The 27,699-nt window shown below is 53.1% G+C and overlaps 1 protein-coding gene across 1 annotated transcript in view; it reads right to left on the reverse strand.

Moving 5' to 3' along the window:
* Positions 1 to 2,666: 2,666 nt before the first annotated feature.
* Positions 2,667 to 27,699, reverse strand: part of Cdh22 (cadherin 22) — a 69,416-nt gene continuing 44,383 nt past the window's right edge. Inside the window, exons 7-11 of the mRNA XM_051143803.1 lie at positions 26,591 to 26,727; positions 15,272 to 15,393; positions 15,059 to 15,176; positions 7,401 to 7,652; positions 2,667 to 3,347 (exon numbers count right to left, since the gene is read on the reverse strand). Coding sequence (XP_050999760.1) covers positions 2,806 to 3,347; positions 7,401 to 7,652; positions 15,059 to 15,176; positions 15,272 to 15,393; positions 26,591 to 26,727 — 1,171 coding nt within the window. The 3' untranslated portion in view covers positions 2,667 to 2,805. The remainder of the gene's footprint in view (positions 3,348 to 7,400; positions 7,653 to 15,058; positions 15,177 to 15,271; positions 15,394 to 26,590; positions 26,728 to 27,699) is intronic.

The raw sequence follows: 27,699 nt of genomic DNA on the forward strand, positions 1-27,699 counted from the left end.
ATCAGAATTAGTCAAGTCAGCTAGTGTGTGGGGATGGAACTGGTTTTAGGTGAGGGGACTTGTCTTGTCTCACATGTTAACATTTGGTTGACCTTGAGCCAGTCAGTCACCTTGTCCCCCCTTAGTCTTAGTTTCTATCTTGGCAAGGGACGTAACAATGAGCTGCCTCAGAGCTGTCTTTGGGCTCTGTAAGAGCTGAGCTTGCATGGGTGAGAGGTGACTACACATCACCTGGGTCCCCAAATGTTCATTAACTACAGGAGTAGGAGGTTGAGTGTCCCTTTGAGGAAGAATGTGACTCCCACATCCCTTATCTCATTATGTCATCACCTGCTATCAGCCACCACAGTGGTCCTCAGCAGACAGGATAAATGTCTACAGGGCTAAGATTGTCTGAACTCCCTGTCCCTAAGGTGACTCAATGGTTGCACATGGGCCCAGTGTGGATTTCAGCTGCTGGTGGCTGGGCATCCTTCACCAAGGTTCAAGATGAGCAAAGTCCAAGGCGCCTTAGTCCAGCCTTCATGATCTCTCCACACCCTTCCCTGCCTTAATGCCCTCCTCCTCATGGTGAGCTAGCTCAAGGGATCAGTCCCCTTGCTGGAAGCAGCCGAATGCTGCAGTCTACACAACCTGGCCTTTGCAGATACTGGTGTAGTTCCTTGGGATGACCCCACTTGCCTGGCCACTTCACCCATCACATATTTCAAGACCCAGAGGGCCCCAGGGGGCCCCAGGAATTATCCAGTCTCCTTTTGGTGCTTAGCCACCAGAGATGGGTCCTGGAACCCACCATGGAAGGCAAGAATCAACTGCCAAAAGTTGTCTTCTTTCCATTTGGAATGTGGCATGTGTACACACACACACACACACACACACACACACATACACACACACACACACCACTACCACCACCAGCAACAACAAAATAACTACTTATCTCTGTAATTCTTCTCACATTGTTGCTGTGAGGCTGTTTCCTGGTCTCTGAAGTAGGGATGTGGTGGTGGTCAGGGCACACCAGCTGCCTCTAGACCACCTCTGTGGACCTTTGTGTCATAGAGAGAAGGAGTGGGAGTTCCTTGGGAAGGTGACATGGTAAGGCTAAGGAACATTTACTGAACACTTCTTACATGCCAAGGAGGCACCGAGATTGGAGCTCAGCACCCACTGCCTCCTTGTTAGTGTCCATCCCCTGCCCACTTCACAGCTAAGCAATCCGCAGCTTCAGCTGTAGGGGGCCTGGATCAGGGGTGGCCAACTATCAAGAGCTGGAATTCATCCCAGAGGGGCTGGGAGAGAAGACAGGAGACAACCATTATCTTATAAACAGGAGGTCTCGTGTAGCCCAGGCTAGCCTTAAATTCACGGATTGAACTTCTTCTGATGGTCCTGTCTCCCCCTCTCCAGTGCTCTGATTACAGGAATCCAACACCGCGGCCCATTCCTGCGGCGCTGGAACGGAACCCGGGGCTCTGTGCGTGCTAGGCAAGCACTCCACCAACGGAGCTACACCCCCACCCCCCCACCTGTCTTGTCCTTTTGCTGTTTTGAGACAACGTTTTTCTATGTAGTTCTGACTGGCCTGGAACTCACTACATGATCCAGGCGGACTTCAAACCCATGGCACTCCTCCTGCCTCAGTCTCCCAAGTGCTGAGATCACATATCTGTGCCACTATCTGTACGCAGTCCAGGAGTCTAGAGAGCAGAAGTTCTCAACCCGTGGGTCGCGACCCCCTCCCCCACAGGGGTTGCGTATCATATATCCTACGTATCAGATATTTACACTATGATTTATCACAGTAGCAAAATTACAGTTCTGAAATAGCAATGAAAATAATTTTGTGGCTGGGGGAGGGGTCATCACAACATGATTAATGAGTCACAGTGTTTGGAAGGTTGAGAACCTCTGCTTTTAGAGGGAAAGGCTCCATCCAGCTGCCGCAGCAGAGAAATGGTGTCACTGCTGTCTTGCCAGGGATCTTGTTCTGATGTAGCCCAAGGCACAGGAAGATTCTGCAGTTGCTGGGCCCATCTGATCCCCCTCAGAGGAGGACCAGGAAGTCCTCTTTCCTTGGAAATGTTGGGAGGAGGCAGAATGGTACTGGGATGAAGGAGTGAGCGCGGACGCGCAGGCGCAGGCCGCTAGTAACCACAAGGATAGGATAGTAACAAAGGCGAGCATTTATTGAACACCTACTGTGTGCCAGGCACTGCCCAACAACGTGACACATGAACCCTTTCCATCCTCTCAAGTCTACGAGGTAGGTGCTGTTATTAACCTCATTTGACAGATGAGGAAACTGAGGCCCAGAGAAATGAGGTGACTTGTCCAAGGCCAAGCAGCCGGTCGGTGCCAGAGGCTCCATCACTTGCTGTCTGGGTGTCCCCAGGCAGGTCACAAGCACTTCTCTGGGGGGCTTTCCCATCTGGCACCTTCGGGACTCCACCTCATAGTTTCTACAATGCAGTCGGTCTCTGGGTAGCTCTCAGCACACAGTAGGTGCTTAGTAAATGAACAGCCCTTCCTTCATCTTTACTTGGATGCCAGAAAGCCTTGGGGCGGGCATAGCATCCTCTGTTTTCTCCTTCCAGGTTCTCTCCCAACGCCGGGTTCCTCCTCCGCGGTCCTGTCCAACCCCAGATCCGCGCAGGCGGGGTTCCCTTCCCTTCTCCTGACGTCGGTCATCACCCCCGCACCCCTGAGTCCTCACAAGCTGCACCCCCTGTGGGCGTGTCGCGGAGCCGGGGCCCTGCAGATCCCCTTCTGTCGGGCCGCGCTGCCGGACTGGCAGGGCTGGGGCTAGGAGGCCGGGGCCTCGTCGTCCCCGCGGTGCCCGGCATAGAGCGCCGCTAGCGGTCGGAAGCGTGGGCCCCAGGCGCGGAGGAAGGCGAAGTCCTGCTCGGAGCCGGTGGAGCCGCTGTGCAGCGAGCTGAGCGAGGCTGCCGGCGAGCCCGCGCCCTCGAACGCGTAGGTCTGGAAGGCGTCGTAGGGCGGCACCGAGAGGTCCGCGTCCGCCAGCGCCACCTTGCGGCTGATGAAGTCCCTGAACACCGAGAAGTCTGGCTCTGGGCTGGACGGCCCCCGAGGCAGCGAGTGGCGCTCGGAGGACGAAGCGGCCTGCGGGGGACTGGCCGCGCCCCCGCCCCCGCCCGCGTCGCCGCCCTTGAGCTCCCCGAAATCGTAGAGGCTCCGCAGCGCTGACATGTCATAGGCCTCTGTGTCCTGTTCACCGCCGCCCTCGTCGTTGTATTTGATTACGTTGTCCCGCATGTCCTCATCCACATCCGAGCTCAGGTGGCTCTTGTGGTGCCGCCTGAGGGTGAGGATCAGCAGAGCCAGCACTGTGGAGAATCGAGATGGGGGACATAGGGAGACAGAGTGAGGACTGAGCTCAGCATAGGGCACTGCCTGGACCCCCTCCATCCCCCAAACTCATGGCAGAGCTTCCTCATTCTTGAAGGGTCCCTAGGTTTCCAATTTCCTACAGCCGAGAACTGAGCTGACAGTCAAGGTAGGTAGTGTGAGCTATGCATCTCAGGAGGTATGCAAATTACAGCTATTTGGCTAGTGGGACTGGAGTTGCCAAGCAGAGCGGTGCTGAGGATTTCATCCGATTTGAGGCCAGAATTAACCTCTGAGCCTCCACCCTCACTTCCAGGTGCTGTAAGGTTGAAGGCACCAGCTGTAAGGCCGGTCGGTCGGTCGCAACTCTTCCGCCCTGCCCTTCTCTAAAGTCCACCCTGGGTGTCCCTGCTTCTCATTCAGTGTCTCAGGGCAGGACCCCTAGGGTTCTCTCGGAGAGCTTTAGTCCCGGTGAGTCAATTCCAGGCCCCCAGGGGAAGAAGAGGTCCTTTCTCTGACTCATTGGTTCTCTGGGTAGCCTCTTTACCAGCAGCAGCTGCAGGGAATCCATCACAACTGTGGGTCCTCAGTGGGCCCTAAATCTGCTTCTGAGGCCTTTTCTCTGCCCTATTTATTTATTTATTTATTTATTTATTTATTTATTTATTATTATTTTTACCTTCACTAGAGAGGCACAGCTCACCACAGGCCAGGTCCTGCCAGTAAACACCCAGTGGGACTTGAAAGCGGTTTTAGCTTGGTGCCCGGCATGGAACAAGCATTGGATGTGTGCTTGCTGAGTGAATGAATGAATGGAATGCATGAATGCATGAATGAATGAATGAATGAATGAATGAATGAGAAGTTGCCTGGAGACCTGACTGAGAGGGGACATGAATGACTGACTCTACCTACTTCTTCTTCCTCTGGCCTCCAAGACTTCACATTTCTCTCCTTTTCCTCCCTCCTCACTAATATCTTAGTTCGTCTTTCAGGCAGGTTCTCCCTCTGGCTTCCCCAGCTCCCCAGCAGTCTTCCCCACGGGACCTGTTCCTTCATAACCCTCCCTCGCTTGGCACCCTCCGCTTGGCACCCTCCGGCATGCCCGTGGCTCTGCTAACAACTCCAACATCTCCGCCTCAGCCTGGGGCCCAGGCACATGCAACCCCTGGTCCTCTTGGTTGACCAAGAGAACCTCAAACTCCATATGTTCAAAGTGGAAATAACTATTCTGTTTCCCACTACCCCCCTCTCCCTCCACCAAAGCTCAAAAACATGATGAGAAAGGGAGAGAAAGAGCATAAGAGCTGGAGGAAAGGAGGGAGCAGCGGTGTGAGGTGCCGTCTTCTTGACTTGCTGTCATACTCCCGGCCGCTGCCATGGTGACTTGCTCCAGAGTGGAGCCAGTCAACAGTCCAGCAAGGATAGGAGGGACCAACAAAGCCCCACCTTTAGGCCTAAAGGTATCAGTGGTCAGTGGGGGCTGAGATAAGAGTCACTTTTCCTCAGGGATGTGGCCACTGGCAGGCTGACCATGCTCCAGGCGACCGCCACACTCCCACGCACATGCAGACGGCACTGACTGAACTCTGTGGGTTATTGTAAAGACTCAAAGAGAACCTGAGGGTGGGAAAGATACATGTAGGGAAGGCTTGGGGGGCTTGTGTGTGGGGGCACAACCAAGATACATTGTATATACACGTATGAAATAAATAATCATTTAAAAATCCATTTCATTTCGTGTGTATGGGCGTTTTGCCTGCCTGTACGGGCCACATGTGTGCAGTGTCTGTGGAGGCCACAAGACGTGTCAGATCCCTTACAACTAAAGGTTATAGGTGGCTGTGAGCCCCTGGGAGTGGAACCCAGGTCCTCTGGAAGAGCAGCCAGTGTTCTTAACTGCTGAGCCATCTTTCCAGCCCCAAGAAGGAATTAAAGAAAAAGGAGAAAGAGGAGGAGGAGAAGGAGGAGGAGAAGACTCTTGTTCAGTGATAGATCCTATTGTGTAAATAGACCAGCACCTAAGAGGGATTCCCTGGATGGATGGGAGGATAGATGGGTGGACAGACACATGCCAAACTCTGTGGCAAGGGTTAGGCTCTTCTTGCTGTTCCAACCAGGCCTGTGGCCAGAGCCAGCTGTGAAGGCCATAGCTCACTACCTAAGATGCTAGCTTACAACAGGGGAAGGAAGTGGGGGATGGAAACAGGCTTGAGGGAGGGCTGGAGGGAAGGAAGGCATCAAGAGAGAAGATAGATGGACAATGTTTGGAGCTGGAGACCTGGAGCTGTGAGGGGGGATGCCCACGAGAGCAGATGGTGGTGATTGCGGGCGGCGGGCGACAGATGTGCCAGACCTGATCAGCGATTCCGCCCATCACCTTTAGAGCACTGATGTGCACTTTCTTCGTTTGTGGGCAATTAGGCAGAAATTTGTTTGCACTGCCTCGGAAAATGAAACTGCTGTAAAGTGCACCCTCTGGAAAAAGGGTTTCTGAGCCGTGGGCTGTGGTGGGGAGGGAGGAGCTAGGCAGAGTCTGTCCAGAGCCTCTGCGGGATCTGAAGAGGTGCAGCAGGTCACTGGAGGATGAGCTGTACAAAGGGGTGTGTGTGTGGGGGGGGAGGGGACAGGGCAAGGGCTGGCAGACATGATCTGCAGAGAACTCCTAGCTTTGACTGCTCCGTCTACCTGCCTGCACTTGGGTGGTTGTGACTGTGAGAGTAGCCAAAGGCTGTTCACATCTCTTTTCACCAGACGCTGAGGCTCAAATGGCTTCTGGTACCAGTGTCCCCAGTATCTCAAGACCTAGGTGCCGTAAGGTGATGTCCCTAGTTTTGTTTCATGGCAGGTGGCAGAATTAGGGACACAGATGAAGGAGGCCTAATTTTAAATCAGAAGGCCACCTGTGTCACCTTATTCAAGCCACTTAACTCTGTGAGCCTCAGTTTTTCCATCTGAGAAAGGGGTTGATACACTTGGCTACACAGCCATGCCCCCAGACTCCCCACCCCATCTCTCTCTCTTAGGTTTTTTGAGTCAGGATTTCTATGTGTAACAGCCCTGGCTGTCCTGGAACTTGCTCTGTAGACCAGGCTGTCCTTGAATTCACAAAGATCCACTCACGTCTGCCTCCCGAGTGCTGGGATTAAAGGCATGCGCCACCACAAAAGGCAGCCAGGCTTTTCTTTATGGAGAACAAAAAGTGGCCATAGACAAGGGAATTTAAAAAGTGTTCTTGATGTGTTCCCACCACCCCCACCCCCACCCCCGGTCTTGAACTCCTTGTGCAGCCAAAGATGACCTTTAACTTCTGACACTCTTGTCTCTACTTCTGGGAACCTGAGATCACTGTCCTGTGCCATGACACTTGGTTTAGTCAGTGCTGGGAATTGAACCCAGGGCTTCATGTATGGTAGGCAAGCACTCTACCAATTAGGCTATATCTCCAGCTCCCTGCTTCTTTTTACTGATAAAGGATGCCATTCTATAGTTCAGGTTAATTTGGAATTTACTACATAGCCCAGGCTAGCCTCTAACTTGCAACAATCCTTTTGCCTCAGCTTTCCAAGTGCTAAGATTACAGGAATGAACTATGAGCCTGGGCTATATGAGTGTTTTTAAATGCTAGGAGGTGTGTGGGGCACTGCATAAACTCTGTCCCAATTGGGCCATGATCTACACTTCAGAGATTTCTCAGAGGAACTACAGGTAGAGAGGTTGGAGATGGATCTAGCCAGCTTGCTTATTTATTTATTTATTTATTTTAAAGATTTTATTTATGTATGAGTGCTCTGTCTGCATGTACACTGCACACCAGAAGAGGGAATCAGATTCCAGTATAGAAGATTGTGAGACACCATGTGGTTGCTGGGAACTGAACTCAGGACCTCTGGAAGAACAGACAGTGCTCTTACCCGCTGAGCTATTTCTCCTAGGCAGCCTATTCGTATGTAGGGGAAACCGAGGCTTCTCCCCGAGGGTGTGGTCTCTCAGGCAGGATATCCAGGTCCATTAATGGTGGGAGGGGGGCTCTTGGGGGTTCTTGGACTCACCGACTAGGATGAGGACACAGACCAGGAGGGCAATCAGTGCTCCGGGACTGAGGGAGGCTGCCACCACGAAGGCGGTGGTGTTACAGGACTGGATGGTGCCGGTGCTGTCACAGCCGCATATCCGGATGGTGAGGGTGCCTGTGCTGCTCAGTGTGGGTGGCCCGCTGTCCACAACAAGGATGGGCAGGAGGAACACATCCTGCTCTTGCCGATTGAAGCCCACGTGCTGTGTGTGCACCGCAGCCGTGTTATCTGCACGGGAGAAGTGGACAGTGTGTGACTCGGATCCTGGCCCTGCCACATCCTCATCCCACCTTAAGATTTGCCCCTTCACACTCTCCAAACTGCTGCTTCTCCAAGGATCCACATGTCTGTCCCCTCCACCCCCACCCCGCCCCTGTAACTCTTTTTCTTCTGCCCTGGCTGCTGAAGATCCTGTGCTCACTGAGCCCTCAGGTGTCCTCAGCCGTCCCTGGATTCAGTTCCCAGCTGTCTTAAGCGTATTTGCAGCAATTCTAAGATTTTTGCTTCCAGCTGTGCCAAGGTACTGTCCCCAGCTAATCCAACACTCTGTCCCCAGCTGGACCAAGGTCCTGGCCTTGGCTATGCCAATTTTTTTCCCATTGATCTCAACAGCTTGCTTTATTTGGATTCTACTCCCATTTCCAATGCACTCTGCGTTTAGACCTCCTGTGGTTCTTGGTTGTGGTTTCTTGGACCTTGACAAATCCAAGGTCATCAGAGGTGGCTGGGAACACTGGCTGGCACTGTGGGACACTGGTGCCTGTGGCCGAGGGGGCAGTTCTGCCCTCTGTGTTAGTCAGAAGTTCTGGAGCACAGGGGTCTCTCTCTCTCTCTCTCTCTCTCTCTCTCTCTCTCTCTCTCTCTCTGTCTCATTAAGAGGCTGAGTTTCGCCAGACATGGTGGTACACGCCTTTAATTCCAGCACTCGGGAGGCAGAGGCAGGTGGATCGCTGTGAGGTCAAGGCCAGCCTGGTCTACAAAGTGAGTCCAGGACAGCCAAGGCTACACAGGGAAACCCTGTCTCGAAAAACCAAAAAAAAAAAAAAAAAAAAAAAAAAAAAGATGCTGAGCTTCCAGGGTGGGGATGCAGCCTTCATGGCCAGATGAAGTGTCCCAAAGCATCAAGCTCTCCTACCCAATATTTTCCTTGTAAACAGATGCTCAGAAAGAAGGGCGAGCTACACATGGTGCCTATTGCCCAACCCCAGCCTGCTGCAGTGCAGGCAGGACCCGGAAAGGGCAGCTGGTGTTACAACACAGACTGCACTCCCTTTCCTTTTCTTGACTCCTCCACATCTGTCAGGAAGCATTGACCCTTGCTTCCTGGGGGCACGTCTTAGTCCTGCACGGTGTAGGAACCTGAAGGGCTCAGAGCCTCAGAACTAAGCTGCTGCCCGCCTGCCTGCCAGACCCAGTTCTCCTTACCCTGGCCGTTGGCATGTGCTCTCACCTGAGCTCTTGGGAGCCCAGAGCCCCTCCTAGCTCTGTGCGTGGGTCCTAGGCAGCTTAAGGAAACCTATGCTTGTATGGAGAGGCAAACAAATCTTCCTGGTCCTCACTTATAAGGAAATCCTAGCTCAGGATGGAGCCAGTCTCTCTCCCGACGCGCCTTCTCAATAGTTCCTGCTTCCCAACAGTTACCCAAGTCCAGTCCTCCTCACTATGAACATAGCGGTAGGGAAAGAACCCTTGGGAAGACTGACTCACGACCTTGGACAAACATAGGAGGTGAGCAGAGGGCCAGATGCGACAAGATGGCCCATGAGGTGATAGGCAAACAAGGTCCCGTGTCTTATTCCATCCACTGCTATACAGTTGACCATTTCTCTGCACTCAGTGGAGCACTGGCTTCCTCCATGTTCATCAGTAAACAGAACCAGGGTCTCGCCAGGCAGTGGAGCGGGGATAGAATAGACGCGTCCCCAGCACACAGCGGTTCTTCGTAAATGCCTGTTAACAGTTCTCCTACTGGCTGCACTCCACACCTGCTCCCCATCTGGATGTCTCTGCCTTGCTTCTACAAGTCCTTGTTATCTGGGACACCATCTCTGCCTTCTTTTTTTAAAGATTTATTTATTATGTATACAGTATGCATCAGATCACCATGTGGATGCTGGGAATTGAACTCAGGACCTCTGGAAGAGCAGTCAGTGCTCTTAACTGCTGAGCCATCTCTCCAGGCCCCATCTCTGCCTTCTTGCCTGTGCAGATTGCTCACCCATTGTGTTCTACCCAGATGTCACCTCCTCTCCATGGTCTTCTTTCGCCACTTCCCTAGGTAGGAAGGATTTAGGACTCCAGTGCCCCACTTGGATGACTGGGGTCCACACACAGTTCTGTTGTGGCACTTGTCACCTTGGATGTGGCAAAATGTGTGCCTGTTTCTCCACCAATGGCCAGCTGGAGCCTGGCCCTATTCCAGTCTCAAGGAACAAACTTTGAAGGGACCACAACTCTTGGGCTAAGTGGCAGCAGCCATGGGGCAGCACCTTAAGCCCTGGCTTGCTCTCTGGGGCCTCCTGTAAAGGCTGAGGCAGCCCAGGCTAAGAAAATACTACCTCCTGCCAGGGACAAAAGGAGGCTGAAGTGCAGGGGGGGAGTGAAGAGAAGTCGAGACAGCATCAGCACCGACCGGACGCTCCCTGTATGTTGGTCAGCCTGTGGGCATTTGAATACACACTGCCACATTTAGCTCTCCCAACCATGGCTGGGCAGGGTCTGCCTTTGTATGTGTGGAAACTGAGGCTCAGCAAGAAGCGACTTGTGTGGCTGGCACGGCAGATGGTTGAGCAGATGAAGGAGCTCTCATTAAGTCTGATGACCCGAGCTTGGTCCCTAGGGACCCTGTGGCAGAAAGAGAGAACCAACACCTACAAGCTTATCCTGTGACCCCTAAATGCCACGTGGCATGCCCACTCTGGACACAAAATAAATAAATGTAATTTTAAAACTTTTAAGGAAGTGACCATGGGGCTGGAGAGATGGCCCAGCTGTTAAGAGTACAGATATTAGTCTTATAAAGGACAAGAGTTCCCAGTACCTATATTGGGCAGCTCACAGCTGCCTATAAGTCCAGCTCCAGGGGATCTCATGCCTCTGGCCTCCACCAACACTCACCACCCCCATAAGCCCCCCACTTTAAAATAAAAACATAGTGACTTGTTTCTTCATCCATCCATTTGTCCATCTGTCTACCCATCTATCTTTCATCTACTGATTTATCCTCCTGTCCATCCATCCATCACCCATCTATTGACCCATCCATCAATTCATCCACCCTCCACCGTCCTTCCGTAGATGCAGTTACCCATCCATTCTCTAGCTTTCATGTGTAAAGACTTTTCATCATCCACCTATCCTCCATCCATCTACCTTCCATCATTCATGCACAGATCCCTCTCTCCATCCCTTCTCTAGCCTTCATCCATCCATCTATCCATCCACTACCCATCACTCATCACACACATGCACGCGCACACACACACACACACACACACACACACACACACACATACACACACACCACCCTCTATCATCTGTCCGTAGGTTTATCTACCCATCAACTTTTTAGCCTTCGTACATTCGCCCACCTTCCAGCATTCATCCATCTATTCGCCATCTTCCATCTATCACCTGTCTATCTTCCAGCACTCACCCGCCCATCCTCAGTATTCCATCTATCCATCCACTCTTCATCATCTACCTGCCATGTTCCCATGTATCCTTCACCTATCCGCGCGTCCTTCTTCTTCCACCATCCCCAACCTCCACTCGTTCATCCATCTCCCCTCACTGCCCATCTACCAACCCATTTCCTTCCCTCCCCCCCCCCCCCCCGCCCCTCTCCCTCTCTCTCTGACAGCTCTTCATTAACTGCTGCCAGCTAGGCTGTCCGCAGGCTGCTGAGGGGAAACAATGGCGAGAGCTAAATCAGTTGTTGCCTGGATCTGAGCGCAGATTCAAAATGTGAGAGACAAACACTAAGGGGAGGAGCCCACGGCTCTGTCTAGGACTACTGACTACTACAGGAGTGCTGGGAAGGGCCAAGGTAGGAAGACCGCTTCACAGGACCTGACCCTGCTTGGGAGGTCAGGGAGAGTTTCTTAGGAGACATGACAGACGCCAGAGTCAACGTTCCGGGTGGGCGAGTCCAGGAAATGACAATGTCCCAAAAGCTGGTGCTGAGGCTGGAGTACAGCCTGTGGCCGGAGGGGAGGCAGAAGCCCACCCTAGGAAGTTCAGTGGGCCAGTTTTTTTTTGTAAGGAACTCATGCTCCTTTCTAAAAAGCAGCAGGAGGTCATTGATTCGCAGGCTTTAAGCCAAGAAGTGACCCAGTGACGCCGTCATCCATTCATTCCACAGCAAGTCTGAACTGAGCACTCTCTGTGTGTCAGGATTATCCTAGCCCCTGGAGACATGGTTGTGAATAAGATAGACACAGTTTCTGTCCTAGCTTGAACCTGCCCGGTAGCCAAGCACACTTATAATGGAAGATACAGCCGCTGACATGGACTACAGGTCGGAAGCGTTGGTGTGTTTGTGTGAGACAATAGCAGTAGTGGCAGCAGAGAGAAGTAGACAGATTTGAGAAATGAATGGCTGGCCCTGGCCCAGCTTCCAATTTGCCAAGCAAGACAGAGAGGGATGGTGTATCTGGGTTACTGTCTCCCACTATGTAGCCAGATGTCTGAGCACTCAGAGTCCTGCCGTGCTTCTACTGCCCAGTGGAAGGGGATCCCAGAGGTATGGCCCTAACCCACGTCTAGCTGCTTTCCTCTGGGATGCCACTGACCACCCCGGGGCCCGCCCCACCCTTCTATGTGGGACCCGTGCCCAGGAACAGCATCCATCCATCTGGCCAGACATCCATCAGCATCAATCCCTGGCTGCAAAGGCAATATTTATAAATCACATCTCCAAACTGGCTACACATTTGTACAAAGAAGCAGATGGGTTGGGGTAACCGCTTGCCACCTAAGATATTTATACGGTGAGGAGCGGGGGGTGGGTGGATGGGGAGACAAGGGGGGGACATTGAGGGGAAGGGGCTGAGGGACTGGAGGAGGAGAGCTTCCATGGCTGCTCTGACCTTAGCAGGCTAAAGTTACCTTGTTCCCAAAGCTTACAATAGAGGACTCCAGAAGGGAGCTCAGGAGGCCCCTAATAGGAGAAACAGTGTGTGTGTGTGTGTGTGTGTGTGTGTGTGTGTGTGTGTGACTTCAGGCCCTGGGGTTGGGAAGATCCTTGAACTTGAGGAGGCAGAAACAGGGATAACAGTGTCCCTGGGCGCCAGCTCAGTATACCAAGGCTGGGGAGCAGGGGTGGGGTGGGGGCGCGGATGTGTGGCCTGAGTTATATTGGTTGTTGAATTACTTCCAAAACGATTAAAATAGCTGTGGTTTTGAGGCCTGGTTCTTCCTATAGCCTTCGCCTTTCTTGAAGCCATAGCCCTAACCTCACTGGAGGGCCTGATGCTAGGCAGAGCAGGCACTCCAGGGTCCAGCTCTAGCCGTTGCCCTTGTCCCTTGAGATCAGTTTGTCAGAGTAGAGCCGCTGGCCGGTAATAGTTCTTAATAAGGCTCCTGTGAATACAGATGGTTTGGCTTCAGAGGGCTTAAGGCGTCTCTGTGTAGCGGGCAGAGTCTAAAATTCTTGGGAACGATCACAGGGCTGTTCAAGGACCAGAAAGAACCAGAGTGGTCTGCCCCGCCTACCTCCACTCCATACCTATTTTCCATTTGTTGGAAGCATGCTGTTTCTGCCACCAGACAGTTTTCACTCCAGTTATCTGTGTGGCTCACTCCCTGGCTACTCTTAGTTTCTACTTTTGTTTGTTTGGTTTGGTTTTTTGAGACAGGGGGTTCTCTGTGTAGCCTTGGCTGTCCTAGACTTGCTTTGTACACCAGGCTGGCCTCAAACTCACAGAGATCCACCTGCCTCTGCCTCCAGAGTGCTGGGATTATCGGCGTGCGCCACCACGCCCGGCAGTTTCGACTTATTTGCATGTATGTGAGTATATGTTTGCATGGTATAGACTTGTGTGAGCATGTATGTGTGGTGTGCGTGCCTGTGTGCGAGAGGCCAGAGGTCAGTGTCAGGTGTTTTCCTCTATGTTTTTTCACCTTAATTGTTGAGACAGGGTCTTGTTGGACAGGAACTCACTGACTATGCTGCAAGCCCCCAGGATTCTCCCTGTTCTTGTCTCCCAGTGACAGGGCTATGGACACATGCTACAGTGCCCAGCTTGAATGGGTGCTAGGGATTTGAACTCAGGTCCTCACTCTTGCGCAGCAGGCTCTTTACCCACTGAACCATCTCCCTACCCATTTTGCTGCCTGCTCTTTGTGGATCCCTTCAGAGAGGCTTTCCCAGACTACCTTTTGGTTTCAGCTTCGTGCCACACATTTTATCGAGCACCTACAAGGTGCCAGCGCTGCTCTTGGTACCCAAAGGCCTACGACAAGCAGAACAAGGCCCAGATTCTTGAGGAACAAGGCTGTGTTAATCCTCCTCCACGGCCACTTGTTATGCCTGACATATTATTGATTTGTTTAATTTCTGTCTTGCTTCAGTAGAATATGAACTCCACAAGGGCGGAGATTCTCTTCCATCTGTCATTGAATTTCCAGAGCCCTGAGCAGAACTTGCCACACAGGGGCTATGATGTCTCAACAGAGCTTAGGAGACTGAAAGTAGAAAGCGAGAGTCTGAGGTCTGCAGTCCAACCGGTAGCCTTCCTCCCTCCGGGGTGCCTGACCACATAAAGTGGTACTTAACTAGCCCCTGTTTTTCAGCCAATGAAACTAAGGCTTAAAGAGTTTCCAGGCAGTTATGTAGAGAGCCCCTAGGTGAGCCTGGGCTGCCTCCTGGGGTCCTCACACCTGTCCATTATTGACATCTGCTTCCCTTAGCTTTGTTTTGTAAAGGTTCCAATGCCAATGTCGTGAAGATCTCTGGGGGACAGAGTTGGGCATCATGAAGGATGCAGCTCAGACACGTGAGTCATTTGCTTCTTCTGGGGGAAACTGAGTCACGGATCATCTATAGTCTATAGAAGTGTGTGTGTGTGTGTGTGTGTGTGTGTGTGTGTGTGTGTGTGCACCCTAAAGGTGTGGCTATGAAACTCCAAAGTATAGATGTGAACTGAAAGCAGTTATCTCAGTAGGCTCTGAAGGCCCTTGCAGAGCTCTGGGCCTTTTCCTTCTGAGACAATTGAAATGGGGAAAGCCTCCCTCCATTGTGTCTGTGGGAATGCCACAAGAGACTTGAATTGGGAGCATGTTTGAACCACAGGTCTGTGTGTGGGGAGGAGTTGTCAAATGCTGCCTTCCTCTGTCACTTGGCTCAGGGACTGTTCTCCAATGTCCATCCAATTTCCTCTGGATGATCTTCCAGGATCTTTTCCAACTGCCATTCTCTGGCCTTGGGATGCAGCCCCTCACTCTGCCAACTCAGGCCCCAGTTCCTCAGGGCTTGGCCAGCAGCCAGGTGTCAGCCCTGGCCTGACTCATACCTTGTGACCTTAGACCCAGCTCCGGCTCTCTGAGAGCCTCAATTTCTAATGGAGAACAGAGGAAGGAGGCAATAAGCCAGCCCCCTGCCTCATGCACCCTGGGAGTGGTGGGTGGCTCACCTTGGATGTCCAGCAGAGAGAAATGAGGGTTACTGGGTGCTTCCGGTACCAGGCGGAAATAGAAGCGGTGTCCACCCTGAGGCTCGTCTCTGTCCACCACACTGATAGTCTGGATGAACTGCAGGGTGGGGAGAGGCAGAATACAGCATGAGGGGGAGTGTGTGTAGGGGCTCTGGTGTGACAGCAGCCCTGGTCCCCAGGCCCTTTGGGTACCTGGCCTGGCTTAGCATCTTCACATACAGCTGCCTCATAGGGTGTAGCCAGCTCTGGGGGATTGTCGTTCACATCCAGGATTCGGATCCGCAAGGATGCCCGAGAGAGCTGAGCATGATTGTCTGTAAGGAGAGCGGGAGGGGGCAAGAGCTTCAGGCAGGGGTGACACCAGCCGACCTACCTACTTCTAGATTAGGCAGCGGGTGGCGGGGGTGGGGGGCGCGTACTTGACACACTGTGGGTTAACCAAATGGGCACAAAGACCGGGACTAGGGACATCAGGAATTGAGTGATTAACCTGTGATCCCTATCCCAATCTGCTAAACACCCCACCACCCGCCACCATCCCCATATCCACCTCTCCACCACGCCCTTCTCCACCACGCCCTTCTCCACCACGCCTTTCTCCACCACGTCCTTCTCTTCCGCCTCCATGACCCTCTTCATTGTCGCCACTCCATCTCTGCCGTCACTGTCACCATCCCCCGTCTTCACCGCTCTCCTCTCCATCCTCACCATAGTCCTCACCACTGCTACCACCCCCAATATCATCACCACCAGGAGCACTGCCACCGTCTTTGTCGTTCGTGCTTTCACTGCTACCACCATTCCTGTATCGTCACTGCTACTGGGCCATCACCATGACTACCAGGACGTTGTCCTTCCTAACTCCGGTAGGTAATGCCAGTAGGATCATCATCACCACATCCCCCCTCATCATCCCTCCACCACCATCAGCCTCATGGCCACTGCCCCTCCCCTTTATACCACCACCACAACCGGTACCCAAACTGCTCCCATCAGCAACACTAGCATCATCTCCAGTGCAGTCACAACCAGCCAGTTATTATTACTGTCACCTCTACCATAGTCGCCAGGGATACCTTCAGATAAGCCCTGGCCTCAAGCACTGTGTCAACTATGTCACCACCATGACTATCTCTGCCCCGTCACCTAGAGATTACTGAAAACTCCCAGAGCACACATCTCCATCACCCGGCTTGTAGTTTATTATAATTTGAGTCCCCCACACTTCAAAGGAGTGTTTAGGTGATGGGTCAGCTGGTGACTGACTGGGACCCCATAACTGCTCCTCTCAGCACACCTGACCCTGCGAGGGCCAGATGAATCAGAGGAGGCAAATTTGGCTGGCCCTGTCTTACCCAGCTCTGGGTCTCCAGCATAAGGCGGCAGACTAGCTCGCTTCTCGCAGTTGGGCAAATGAGTGAAACCTGAAGTGATGGAGAAGAGGCCTGGATTTGAAGCATGGCTGAAACCTGACCCAGAACTTGGGCTTGGGCAAGACCCTCCCTGGTTTCAGTCTCTGTCCCTGGAAAGTGATGGACAGGGAATGGTGGTTAAGACTGAGCCCACCGCCGGGCGGGGTGTGGTAGTGCATGCCTTTAATCTCAGCACTCAGGAGACCGAGGCAGGCGGGTCGCTGTGAGTTCGAGGTCAGCCTGCTCTACAAAGGGAATCCAGGAAAGCCAGGGCTGTTACACAGAGAAATCCTGTCTCGAAAAACAACAAAACCAACCAACCAAACAACCAACCAAACAAAAAAAGACTAAGCCCACCTCTGCCACATAGGAGCTCTGTAATCTCAACCGAGTGACTTCTCTATGCCTCAGTGTTCTTGCTCATTTGCAGAACAGATTGGCTAGCAGTTAACGTCTCTAAAGTGCTTGGGACAGTGAACACAGCACAGAAGAGTGGCCTGGGGCTATCTAGTAAGTGATCAGACACCCGACAGGGAACTGCCTCCTCAGCCTGGCCTCTCTGAGAAGTTCCCCCCATCCCTGAGTGTACTGTTACTTTCTCCTCAGCTAGCATGCTCGCTGCTGACCTTGTCTACCTGCCATTCAACTGTAGGTGCATCTCTCCCCATTCCCTCTCCCCCGACCCCAGGAGAAAATGGCACCCCACTTTTAAGCAGATGCTTGGATGGCAGGAGTCTTTAGCTGGGTTCGCAGTGAGCTATTTTTGGGGCAGTCTGGGAGTTCCCAGTCAGCCAGGCACCCGGTGAGTTTTGGAGGGAGTGGACCCATCTGCTGCCTCCTCTGAGCTCAGAGGCCGCTGGATGCTGCCTGCAGCTGTTGGAGGGCTGATACAACTGGAGGTGGGAAGGCAGGTGGGTCAACTCTGGGGAGCCAGGGGAAGGAGGAGGGGTCCTTCAGTAGCACTGCTGACCCCTTTCTGGAGTTCCCCTCAGCTGAGGGCACACTATCTTCTCAGTTTGCCCAGAACTGCCACCTCAGCAATTGGAGGGGCTCTTCTGGAACCGAGGGAGGGCAAGTTGTGACTGGAGATGCAGAGAGAGGCTGAGCTCTTACTTTAAGAGCATGGCCAAAGACCTTCTGGGAGGGCGAGTGGGGGAGGGAGGGGGAGGCAGGCAGGGATCTGTCTCCCAGCTGATGGTGGGGCTAGTGAGGGCCTGAGTGTCCTCTCTGGCAGCCTGCCTCTGTAGTAGGGTTGTGGGGCTGGAGCAGAGGTGGGGAAGAAGACCTGGGAGCGTGACAGTCCTCTCACAAAGGGCAGTCACCTTCTACCCAGGTTCTATTACCAAGACCTCTGGTGCCACACCATTGTTGTGGGTTACACCTGGGCCTTCCTGGCCTTCTCTTCCAATATGTCACATGCAGGTCACCTCCTACAGAGAGCCCTCTATCCTTTTGCTAGATTTAGGGTCTCAGATCTAAGAAGTGGACAGCTGAGGTCACTTACTTTAAGAGGTGTGCCTCCACTGCTGGGTGTGGTGGTACATGCCTTTAATCCCAACACTCAGGAGGCAGAGGCAGGCGGTCTAGAAAGCAAGCCCAGGACAGCCAAGGCTACATAGAGAAACTATGTCTCGAAAAACCAAAAAAAAAAAAAAAAAAAAAAAAAACCTCCACATCACTGGGGTTTCTACTGGTAGTGTTTGTCCCAAGGATCTGGGCCTGGCCAGGAATTACCATCGCTCCAAACTGGCCCCTGTGCCCTCAACATTAGACAATGCCTCTCACCCTTAGAAACTCACCCAGAAAGCCTTAGAGAATGCCTGTGCTGAAGGCTGGCATTGCCCGGGGAGGTTCATCGTGTCCCCAGCTTGCAAATGCTGCCTTGGGCTGAATGGCAGACCCCTGATTGGTACTTTCCAGCCCCGCCTGGTCACTTGTGTCCCTTCATGATTACTAATAACAGTACGGCCTGCCCCTAGCACCTTCCAGGGTTCTGTTACAAAACAAAGTGCCCAGCAGTGTTTAACCTTGACCTCTGTCCACTTTACAGCATCCTCTCCTGCCAATGGCCTCATGTGGGCCTCCACACAGTCCACAAAAAGGTGGCATCAAACCTGTTCTGCAGATGGGAAACTGAGGAGAAGGGCAGGGGCATCCCTGGGCTTGCCTCCAGCCTCTTTACTCTAAGTGTGTGGTCCAGACACAATGATGGGACCGCCTGCTGTCTGGGTCTTTGGAGATCCAGTGGCAGCTGCTGAGACTCCCGGCACAGTAGACTTCACCCAGTGCCCAGAGGCAGGTGCCCGCTCCAGGGGCCAGGTCTCCTGCCCTCCCCTGGACCTCCCCCATTGCCATCTTAGTTCAACTGACTGACATGCAAATTAGTTTAATTATTTCTTCTTCTAAAATAAATTATATTTTGCAGTAGCTGCAATATGTTGTGTCAGGCAAAATTACATTCAATATTTTTAAACTAATTGATGCAGCCTTGAGGAAGGCTGATTGACAGCACAGAGCTGAGCAGGCCTGCAGCCCTAACCGATTCCTAAATTAAAATTAAACGTGCTCTGGCCTGGTGCTTCCTTACTCAGTTGGCTCGCTCTGCATCTGGGGAGGTGGCAGGTGGAGCCCCAGGGATTGGAGAAGGCTGGAAAGGAAAGCTCTGGGCTCGTAAAAAGAGAGGAATTAGGGCCAAAGAGCCTTGGGACTGGCCTCTCACCTTCCCGGTGTCCTCTGAGCACAGCAGCTGGGGTGAGATTGGACATTTTGAGATGGAGGCTTGTGGTTTTTTTTTTTTTTTTTTTTTTTTTTTTGCTGACGACCATGGAATGGGAGTCTCCTTTGTACCAAGGACACAGAAATGAGCAAGAACAAGATAGTCCTTTGGTCTAGAGGCAGAGACAGATCCCATTCCAGACTGTGTGATAAGAAGTGAAAGGCTCAGAAACCCAGAGAATGAAGCAAGGAGCCCTGCCCAGTGGGTGTGGGGACCGTTAACATGGAGCAAGTGACATTACTTCTGAGAAGCAACCAGGGGAAGAGGACAAGGGTGGGGGACGAAGGAGGAAGGACTCCTCTGGGAGGACAGGAATTGACATGTGCAAAGGCCCTGGGGCTGGGGGTGTGGGAGGAGCTTCAGATTTCTTCCAAAGAAGCAGAGACGAATGAGGCCGGTGGGAAGGAAAGAGGGCACGGGTTGTGGCCTAGCGACCAGGAGGAGTGTGTCACCCTCCCCAGAGAAAGGCAGGGCACACATATCAAGCCACTGTCAAGATCTGTGCCACCCTGCTTCATCTTGTCAGCCATGGGACTGAGGCACAAATTGGTGCTGCTCTGTGGATGAGAAAACAGGCTCAGAGAGGTGAGGTGCAGCCCCCCCGAAGTCCCACCAGAACAGCTGACAGAGCTGGGTCTGGATGAAGGAGTCTGGTTTTAAAGGGAGAGTTTCCAACTAACAAAGTCTTCCTACACCTTGGCGGTCAGAACCCTTCAAGGCCTCAAAGGTCCTGCCTCCTCCAGGCAGCTCTCCTTGACTGCCTCAGCCCTCAACCCAAAGCCCAGTACTTTCTCCCACAGGATCTCCTGGCTTGGGTTAGAAGACCAGCCCCTCCCGGGCCTTGGCACTCTTTCCACATTCTTCTTTCCTCCCTTTGCCCTGGCTGTGCCCTTCAGCTCCTTCCTGATGGCTTCATTACATCACACGCACAGTTTCCTGTGGTACTTGCTGCCATGGCATTTTACCAGGTACCTTGTACTGTTCTGTTTTAAAAGTGTGTGTGTGTGTGTGTGTGTGTGTGTGTGTGTGTGCGTGCGTGCGTGCGTGTGTACAGAGGTGTCTGTGTGTGTGTGTGCATGTGTGTGTACAGGGGCATCTGTGTGTGTGTACCTCTGTGTGTGTGTGTGTGTATGTGTGTGTGTACGGGTGTGTGTGTATGCATGTGTGAATGCTTACATGGACGCCTGAGAGCAACCTCAGATGTCATTCTATGGGAAGCCATTTACCTCTGTGGAGACAGGGTCTCTCACCAGAACTTGCTGGCTAGGCTGGTTAGCCAGCGACTCCCAGGGATCCTCCCGTCTCTTCCTCCTTAGTTCTGAGATTACAAGAATTTCCCATCATGCCTAGCATTTTTATATGGCTTCTGGGGATTGGACTCAGGTCTTTGTGCTTGCAAAGCAAATGTTGTACAGAGCCCGCATCTTGTTTTTGTCCCCTCTGTAAGCAGAAGTTTTGTACAACACTGAGTGCAAGGTGCATAATAGGTGCTTAATACAGTTGTGTGCAGTGAGGGACGTTCCCTGTCTGTGGTATCCATGCCTTGGCCCTGTGCTCGGGATAGACCTAGAGAAGAGTCTGGGGGATCATGTGGCTGTACCCCTCCAAGGGACCATGAAAGGAGCAGGGGAAACCAATGCCACCTCAGCAAAATCAGTGAGGGTGGACACTTGGGCGTCACAGAGAAAGAGGAGCCCAGAGAGAAGAAATGACGTAAGGCTTCGAGAGTGGGAAGTGGGGAGAACGCCAAGGGAAAGATCATCTTTGCACCCACTTAGTGGGGCAGGCAGGGGTGTGAAGTGGAGTCGGGGGGGCCCTCTCCCTCATAACCCCCAGCTCGGTGGCACTACCCTCCTCCCCAGGGAATTAGATTGCATTCCGAGCCCAGGCTCTGATTAGAGCCAGCTAGCTGGGCAGAAAGATTGATCTTCTCAATTACCCACTGGCCAGGCAGGCGTGGGAGGAGGAGGAGGAGGAGGAGGAGGAGGGTGGGGAGCAGAAAAGGATCCAGCAAAAGGTGTGGGGACAGCCTGGAGTGGTCTCTTGGCACTTCTTGCCCTGTTCCCATACCCCCATTGTGGGAACAGGTGGCTCTGGTACCCTTCTCTGTCTCTCTCAAGGGCTTTCATCATCTGCTTAGGTCCAGTGTGCAGAATATGGTCTCCATCTTTGTGCTGGGATTGACTATTCCAAGAATAGACGGACTGGAGGTGAAGCAGGGGCTGTGCAAACAGTATCTCTGGGGTTTAGGGCGGGGGCCTCGGAGAAGTTTTCCTTCCCTTGGGGCAGAGTGGGCTATCCTCCTGACACTCTGGACATCTGTTGGCCCTGTTGGCATCTGCTAAGTGCTAAGGATGCTGGACAGTATCGTTCATCCCCAGAGAAGCTCAGCCATGGTTTACACACCTGAGGACAGCAAGTCAATGTCCTTCAAAGCAGTGGCTACCACACAGTGCTGCCCTGAGTCTTCTCCTCAGTCCACCTTGCCTTCTATGCCCTCTGACCCTCTCTTGGCACCCCATATGGAGTTAGCATGAGTCACCTTGCTGTTACCAGTCTGTTCTTGCTCCCTTCTGTCCACCCTTCTCCAGGCCAAGAAACCCAGGAACACCCCACATCTGATTACAGGGCTCTTCTGCTCCCCATTACCCCAACATCTGGCTCCACAGGGGACATTCAAGAACTTCCCTGGACTCACTAGCAAGCATCTGCACACCTTCCTCAGCTCCCTGCTCTGGCCGTATGCATTTCTCTGTTCTCAAAGGGGTCTCTAAAGCCTCCCAGCTTTGGCTTCCAAGGAGATAAAAAATCCCAGCTCTTAAAAAGCATTCCTCTACTAGAGACCCACCTTGGAGCCCCCTTTCTCCCTCAGTGGTGAGCCAGTTCCCTCCTGCTCCTCAGATCTCTCCAAAACCCTAGTTTATACTTTGGTTCTCCTTGCCCTCTCCCCTGCCCTCTGGGAACTCAGGGAAGACACTGCCAAATATGTTCAGCAAAGCATCTCCACAGGGCATCAGATAAGCAGCCCCTGGCTGGGTGGACACAGAAGTGGACTCCCCCCCCGGGGGGGGAGCCTTGGAGCCCTATCTACTATGACCCCTTCTTCCTACCTGTCCTTTCCCCAGCCCCTGCACTCCCTCCACAGTGCTCCAAGGAGCAAAGGACAGAGAGAATCAACTGGGTAGTTATTCCCTCCTTCCTTGGTTTCTATTTCCTCATGTAAAATGGAGTATGGTAGAAACTGGGTCATCATCTCTGACATCCCCCTGCCTCAGATTCCTTCTGTAGCTATTAATAACACCTGCTAAGGATCTGTCAGGCACTTTACCGGAACCAGACAAATGTGATTTCCAAACCTAGTTCAGGGGGGCAGGGTGATGGTGCTTTATTTGTGACACTGACCAATGCCTTTGAATAAGGCCAACCGTGATCTGCAGTTTCTGTCCCTCCTGCCTTCCAATAGGGCAACGAGTTGTAGCCCGCTCAAAGAAGGGAAAACAAGGCTGGCAGAAGAGCGAAGTGCCAGCTCATAGAGCCGAGGACCACACAAAGGGAAAATTTTCTCATCTCACTGCCCCATTCTCCTAAGCTCATGTGTTAGCCCATTCCTTCCCACACCCACCCCAGTGCCTGGCCACAGGGTGCAGACCATAACCTCCCCTCAAAAAGGGGTACAGTCTGCTGACATCTACTGGTATCTAGATCTGAACAAAAGCATGGCTGTATGAAGGAAATCTCGGGGTGCTGTGAGATGTGGCTTGGCCCAGGGTGACTCTTGTAGCAAACTTGCAACTTATCGCAACTTATCTAGGCAACTCCTTGTCCTGGGCACCTTCCCTGCTGGCCAAGTGTGAGCTGATGACCCTGGTGGAGCCTGCTGCATGTACCCTCACCTCTAGCCCTTCCTCCTTCATTCTTGGGTCTCCAAGTGCCCCCCAAGATTATCCCTTTACAACTGCCCTTTCCACCGAAGGATCCAGACACAAATTGTACTTTAAATTCAATATTGATCATTAATATTTCATGATTACAAAACGTTAAAGATAATGTCAGTGGAAGGCGCGTCTGCATGGGCAGGATGGATGACTCAGAGGTTCAGGGGAGAGGAGCCAGCATACTAAGTGGGCCCGAGCCTTTGAGGTAATCCAGCGTGACAGGAGGCTGCTCTGGCTGAGGGCGACATCCTCCGAGGGGCTCACGAGCGCTGCAGCGTGTATAAATATTTCCCCTCTGATCCTTGTCACCTCTCGTTTGTTCCGCCTGGGAGCAGGTGGGGCTGTGTGACCCCCTTGCTCATTCCCATTGCTTCTGAGGGCGCTCTGATGACACCTCAGCAGGAGGACACAGGGCCTGAGGGTGGAGCCTGTGGGGTTGGCTCTGCACCCCAGGCTCAGGCTGACTTCTGGTGTGAAGGATTAAGTCACCCAGGGCCTGAGTGGATTTGCTCTGTGGTTTGGGGCCTAAATTTTCCTCATGTGTGAAACAGATAGGATAACTCTATAAAACATGGCTTGAAGATGTGAGTGGGGGTTACTTGCCACAGATTGTGTGTGTGTGTGTGTGTGTGTGTGTGTGTATTTTGCCAGAGGTTGATGCCAACATCTTCTCTATGATTTTCTAAGGCAGGGTCTCCCAGATTTGCCAGTTTGGCTAGTCTAGCTAGCCAGCTTTCTCTGGAGATTTTCTGGTCTCTTCCTCGTGAGCAGCTGGGATCACAGGTGGCCCTGCCACGCCTGCCCAACATTTATGTGGGCGCTGGAGTTTTAAAATCTGGTCCTCACTTTTTGCACGGCAAGCAGTCTTCCTGCTGAGCCATCTCTCTAGCCTCCCACCTTATTTCTTATTGTACGTGTGTGTGTGTGTGTGTGTGTGTAGGCATATGTATAAGTGTGGCACGCACAGGCCACACTGCACAAGTGTGGTCAGAGGACAATTTGCAGGAGCTGGTTCTCACCTTCTGCCATGTGTGTGCCAGGGACTGAACTCAGGGTTGCCATGTTTAAAGGCAAGGGCCTTACCCACTGACCCACCTTGCTGCCTTTTACTGTTGAAACAGCGTCTCTCACCGAACCTAGGGCTTTGCCCATTCATCTTGGTTGGCTGGCCTGGGGGCTCCGGGCTTTGCCTGTCTCCACCTCCTGGTGCTGGGATTGCATCATCATGTTTGTCTTTTATGCAGAAACTGGGGGCTCTGAGCTCAGAAGGCACTTTGTACACTCCCCAGCTCCAGACCAAAGAAATGTGACCGGGGCACAGTAGGGAGAGCTGAGCTCTGGTGTAAGCCAGGCCCAGATGGGAATTTGCACAAGGGACCTCATCTGAGTCTGTTTCCTCATTCACACACTGTGGCCTCTGTGCAACTAGCACTCCTTAGACTGTAAAGGGACTGACTGGCCGCCATTGGGGGCGTAGAAGCCAAGTGCACAGTCAAGGTAGTCAGGGAAGAGCTAGATAAAGGCTTTCTAACACCGACTGAGGTGAGGAGTGGGCAGGTACTGTGGACTGCCACTCAGAGGGACACCTCAAGCCCAGACTGGTCACCAATTTCTCTTAGTCTCCCTCCGATCCCCACGGTCAGCTAAACAGTAGGTAGTGAGCCTCTGAGAGCAGAAAGGGAGACCCACGGAGGAGAGCACTGTGTTTAACCCAAGAAGGGACTTGCTAGTGGCAGGCTGTCAGGCTGGTGACAATCTACGGGCCAAGCGAGGAGGCAACCTCTACCTGGCAGTCAGGTCTACGCCTTCTCTGCTCTGCTGGCTGAAGAGCCTCTGTGGCAGCTGCCTTGGAGCAGGCGAGGGAGGCTCAGAAGGTGGAGGAACTCTCCCCCCTCCATTCCCCCCCCCCCCCCCCCGCCCCAGTCCAGCGCTACTTCCTCTTCAGCCACCTTTGTTCTCTCTTCCAAGCGGAGGAGGAGTGGATTCAAAGACTCGCAGACGCCGCACTGAGGGCTGAGCTGGCTTTGTGTTTTCCTTTAAACCCCAGTTGAAAGAGACTACGGGAACTTCAGCCTAGGGACTTCCTCGGCCCTGCCACGGGCCAGCGGGGCATCCGAAGTGGGAGGAGGAAAAGAAGGCGGGCACTGGGAGGAGGGGGGAATGGGGAGGCTGGCAGGAGGGCTTCGGGGATAGGGGTCTCCTTGGCTGCCCTAAGGTTGACTCAGGGATCAACGGAATCTCCCGAATCAGTCGCGACCCTTCCTAGCAGCTTGCTGACAAGACCTGCAGAGGTGACAGGCACCACTGGAGAGCAGCCGGAAGCAGAGGAGGCCTGGCTGGCACTGGCTGGCTCTGCCCAGGTGTCCCATGAGAACCACCCCACCCCCCACCCCGTTCCTCACTCCTGCAGCCTTACTTATTATGTAGGCTGGTATTTCAAGGCCTTCCCTTCCTTTCCCAACTCAAACCCCGCCCACCTGGGGGCTCCAAGGGGGACCTTCACTTCCAGAAACTCTTGACCCTGCTCTATCAGCACCTCACTTGGCCCATCAGCAGGCTCTGCCTCTGGGTCTTCAGCCTACGCCACAGGGCAGCTTTTTCCCACTCCTGCTCTTTCTGGTCCAGCCTGGACTATCACCCCTCTCGCAACACCACTGCTTCTGACCAAGCTCCCGACTTCCTCTCAAAGCCCCTGTCTTCTCCAGACCGCTTTCCTTTAATCAAAGCCCTCCCTCATTCCAACCTCAGGATGAGTAAGCTCCAACCCCTCCCCACCAGTGGTAGACTGCTCTGCCCTCTCTGTTTTGGCCTCCTGCAATTCCTCTAACATGCCAGGCAGCTACCACCCACCCCAGGGCCTTTGCGCAGTCTATTCCTCCTGCCCAAACTGCTCTCCGCTAGATGAGGGCACGGTGTCCTGACCATCCTGAGGTCTTTGTGAATGAATCTTCAACACTGCCAGCTTTCTTTAGTCCTCTCAGCCTACTGCTCCATTGCACCATGTCACATGGTCTGACATACTAAGTACACTTTTTCTCAGCTTTCTCAGTTTGTGGCTAGCCTAGCTGTGACCTCTGAGGGCAGGTACTTTCTTTCCTTTGCAAGATCAGAGAATAGAGCTTAGCCTGCAGTAGGTGCCCAGCGAATGAGAGTAGAGTGTTGGCCTCCATACCTGCCCTTTCCTGTGGGGCTTAGTGGGCCCTACTATATCTTCCCTCCTGGAGATCTGATTTTTGCCATACTTATTCCCAGGTGGGATCTTTGCCCCACTTCAACCATTGGCCCCGCCCCCACGTGCCTTGATGGACAGCTCAACCTTTGCTCCGCCCCAGCCATGATTAGCCTTGCCTATTCATTTTTGCTTCTTCACCCACAAGACCCAACTTACCTGCTTCCATGGCCAGCACGGTGATGTTGTGCCAGCCAGCGGTTTCACGGTCCAGCCCCTTGCCAGTCACGATGGCGCCAGTATCTGCGTCGATGTCGAAGATCTGCTCCAAATCTGAGTCACGGTCAATGGCGTACCTGAGTGGGGGACAGGGTTGGGCTGATCAAACGTGCCCCAGTGCCAGGAGCCTGTGCCCATGTCTCACTATTCCACCCTACTCCAAGAGAAGGACCATCCGCTAGACACAGAGGGCAGGGTGAATGTGACCTGTCTTAGCATCTCTCTAGAGCTGATGCCTGCTGGAAGGCAGGAACGGGGGCAGGGGCAGCCATTCTGAGTGTTAGTGCCCTTGGATGGTCAGTGAGGCTACCTATTTGTATCCCACAGTTGTGGAGAGGGCGGAAAAGCATATCCGTGGGACAGAGTCACGGATGTCTCTCTCTGCTTTCTTAAAAAGGGAGAGCTCAGAATTGGGTTTCACAGTGAGAGAGGGAACTAAAGGGACATTTGGGGTGGCAGAGGTGGCAAAGGTGGCAGATGAATGACTGCTGAGGAAAAAGCAAAGGATATAAAATGGCTGAGCTGAAGGTGGGGAGAGTTATTTAGGACCAGGAGTTAGGGTTCTGAGAATTTTGAGCAGGAGAGAGGGTAGAGACAGCTTAGAATGTTTCCAGAGGCTGGGTGGACCCCAGACCCGGGGCAGCTGAGCCTGGCCTGGGAGAGTGTGAGGCTGGCCCTGCTCCTCCCGCCTGTGCAGCGCTTTTGCTAATCTGCAGCTTTTCAGTTGCTGCGTGAAAAAACCCTTTGTTCCGCCTTCTTCCCGGGCCTTTGTGCTTCGGCTCCAGGCCTGAAAGGCCCGTGTCCAACACATGTCTCAGGCGGCGGAGGCCCCGAGAGGCCCCGCCAGCGCCCGCCGCCACTTCCCGCACTGATAACACAGGCGGGGGCGCCGTGGCTACGCACAGACAAAGGCCTGGCGTGCAGGCAAAGGCGCATTGTGCAGCCAGGAAGGAAGGGAAGACCTTACCTCTCTGCTCTTCCTTCAAGCCAGAGAGGGAAACCGAGGCCAAAGGAAGCAGTGCCCGAAGGGCTCAGAGCCTTGAGAGGTG

Source organism: Acomys russatus, chromosome 4 (genome assembly GCF_903995435.1).
Source record: "Acomys russatus chromosome 4, mAcoRus1.1, whole genome shotgun sequence".
Classification (NCBI taxonomy): domain Eukaryota; kingdom Metazoa; phylum Chordata; class Mammalia; order Rodentia; family Muridae; genus Acomys; species Acomys russatus.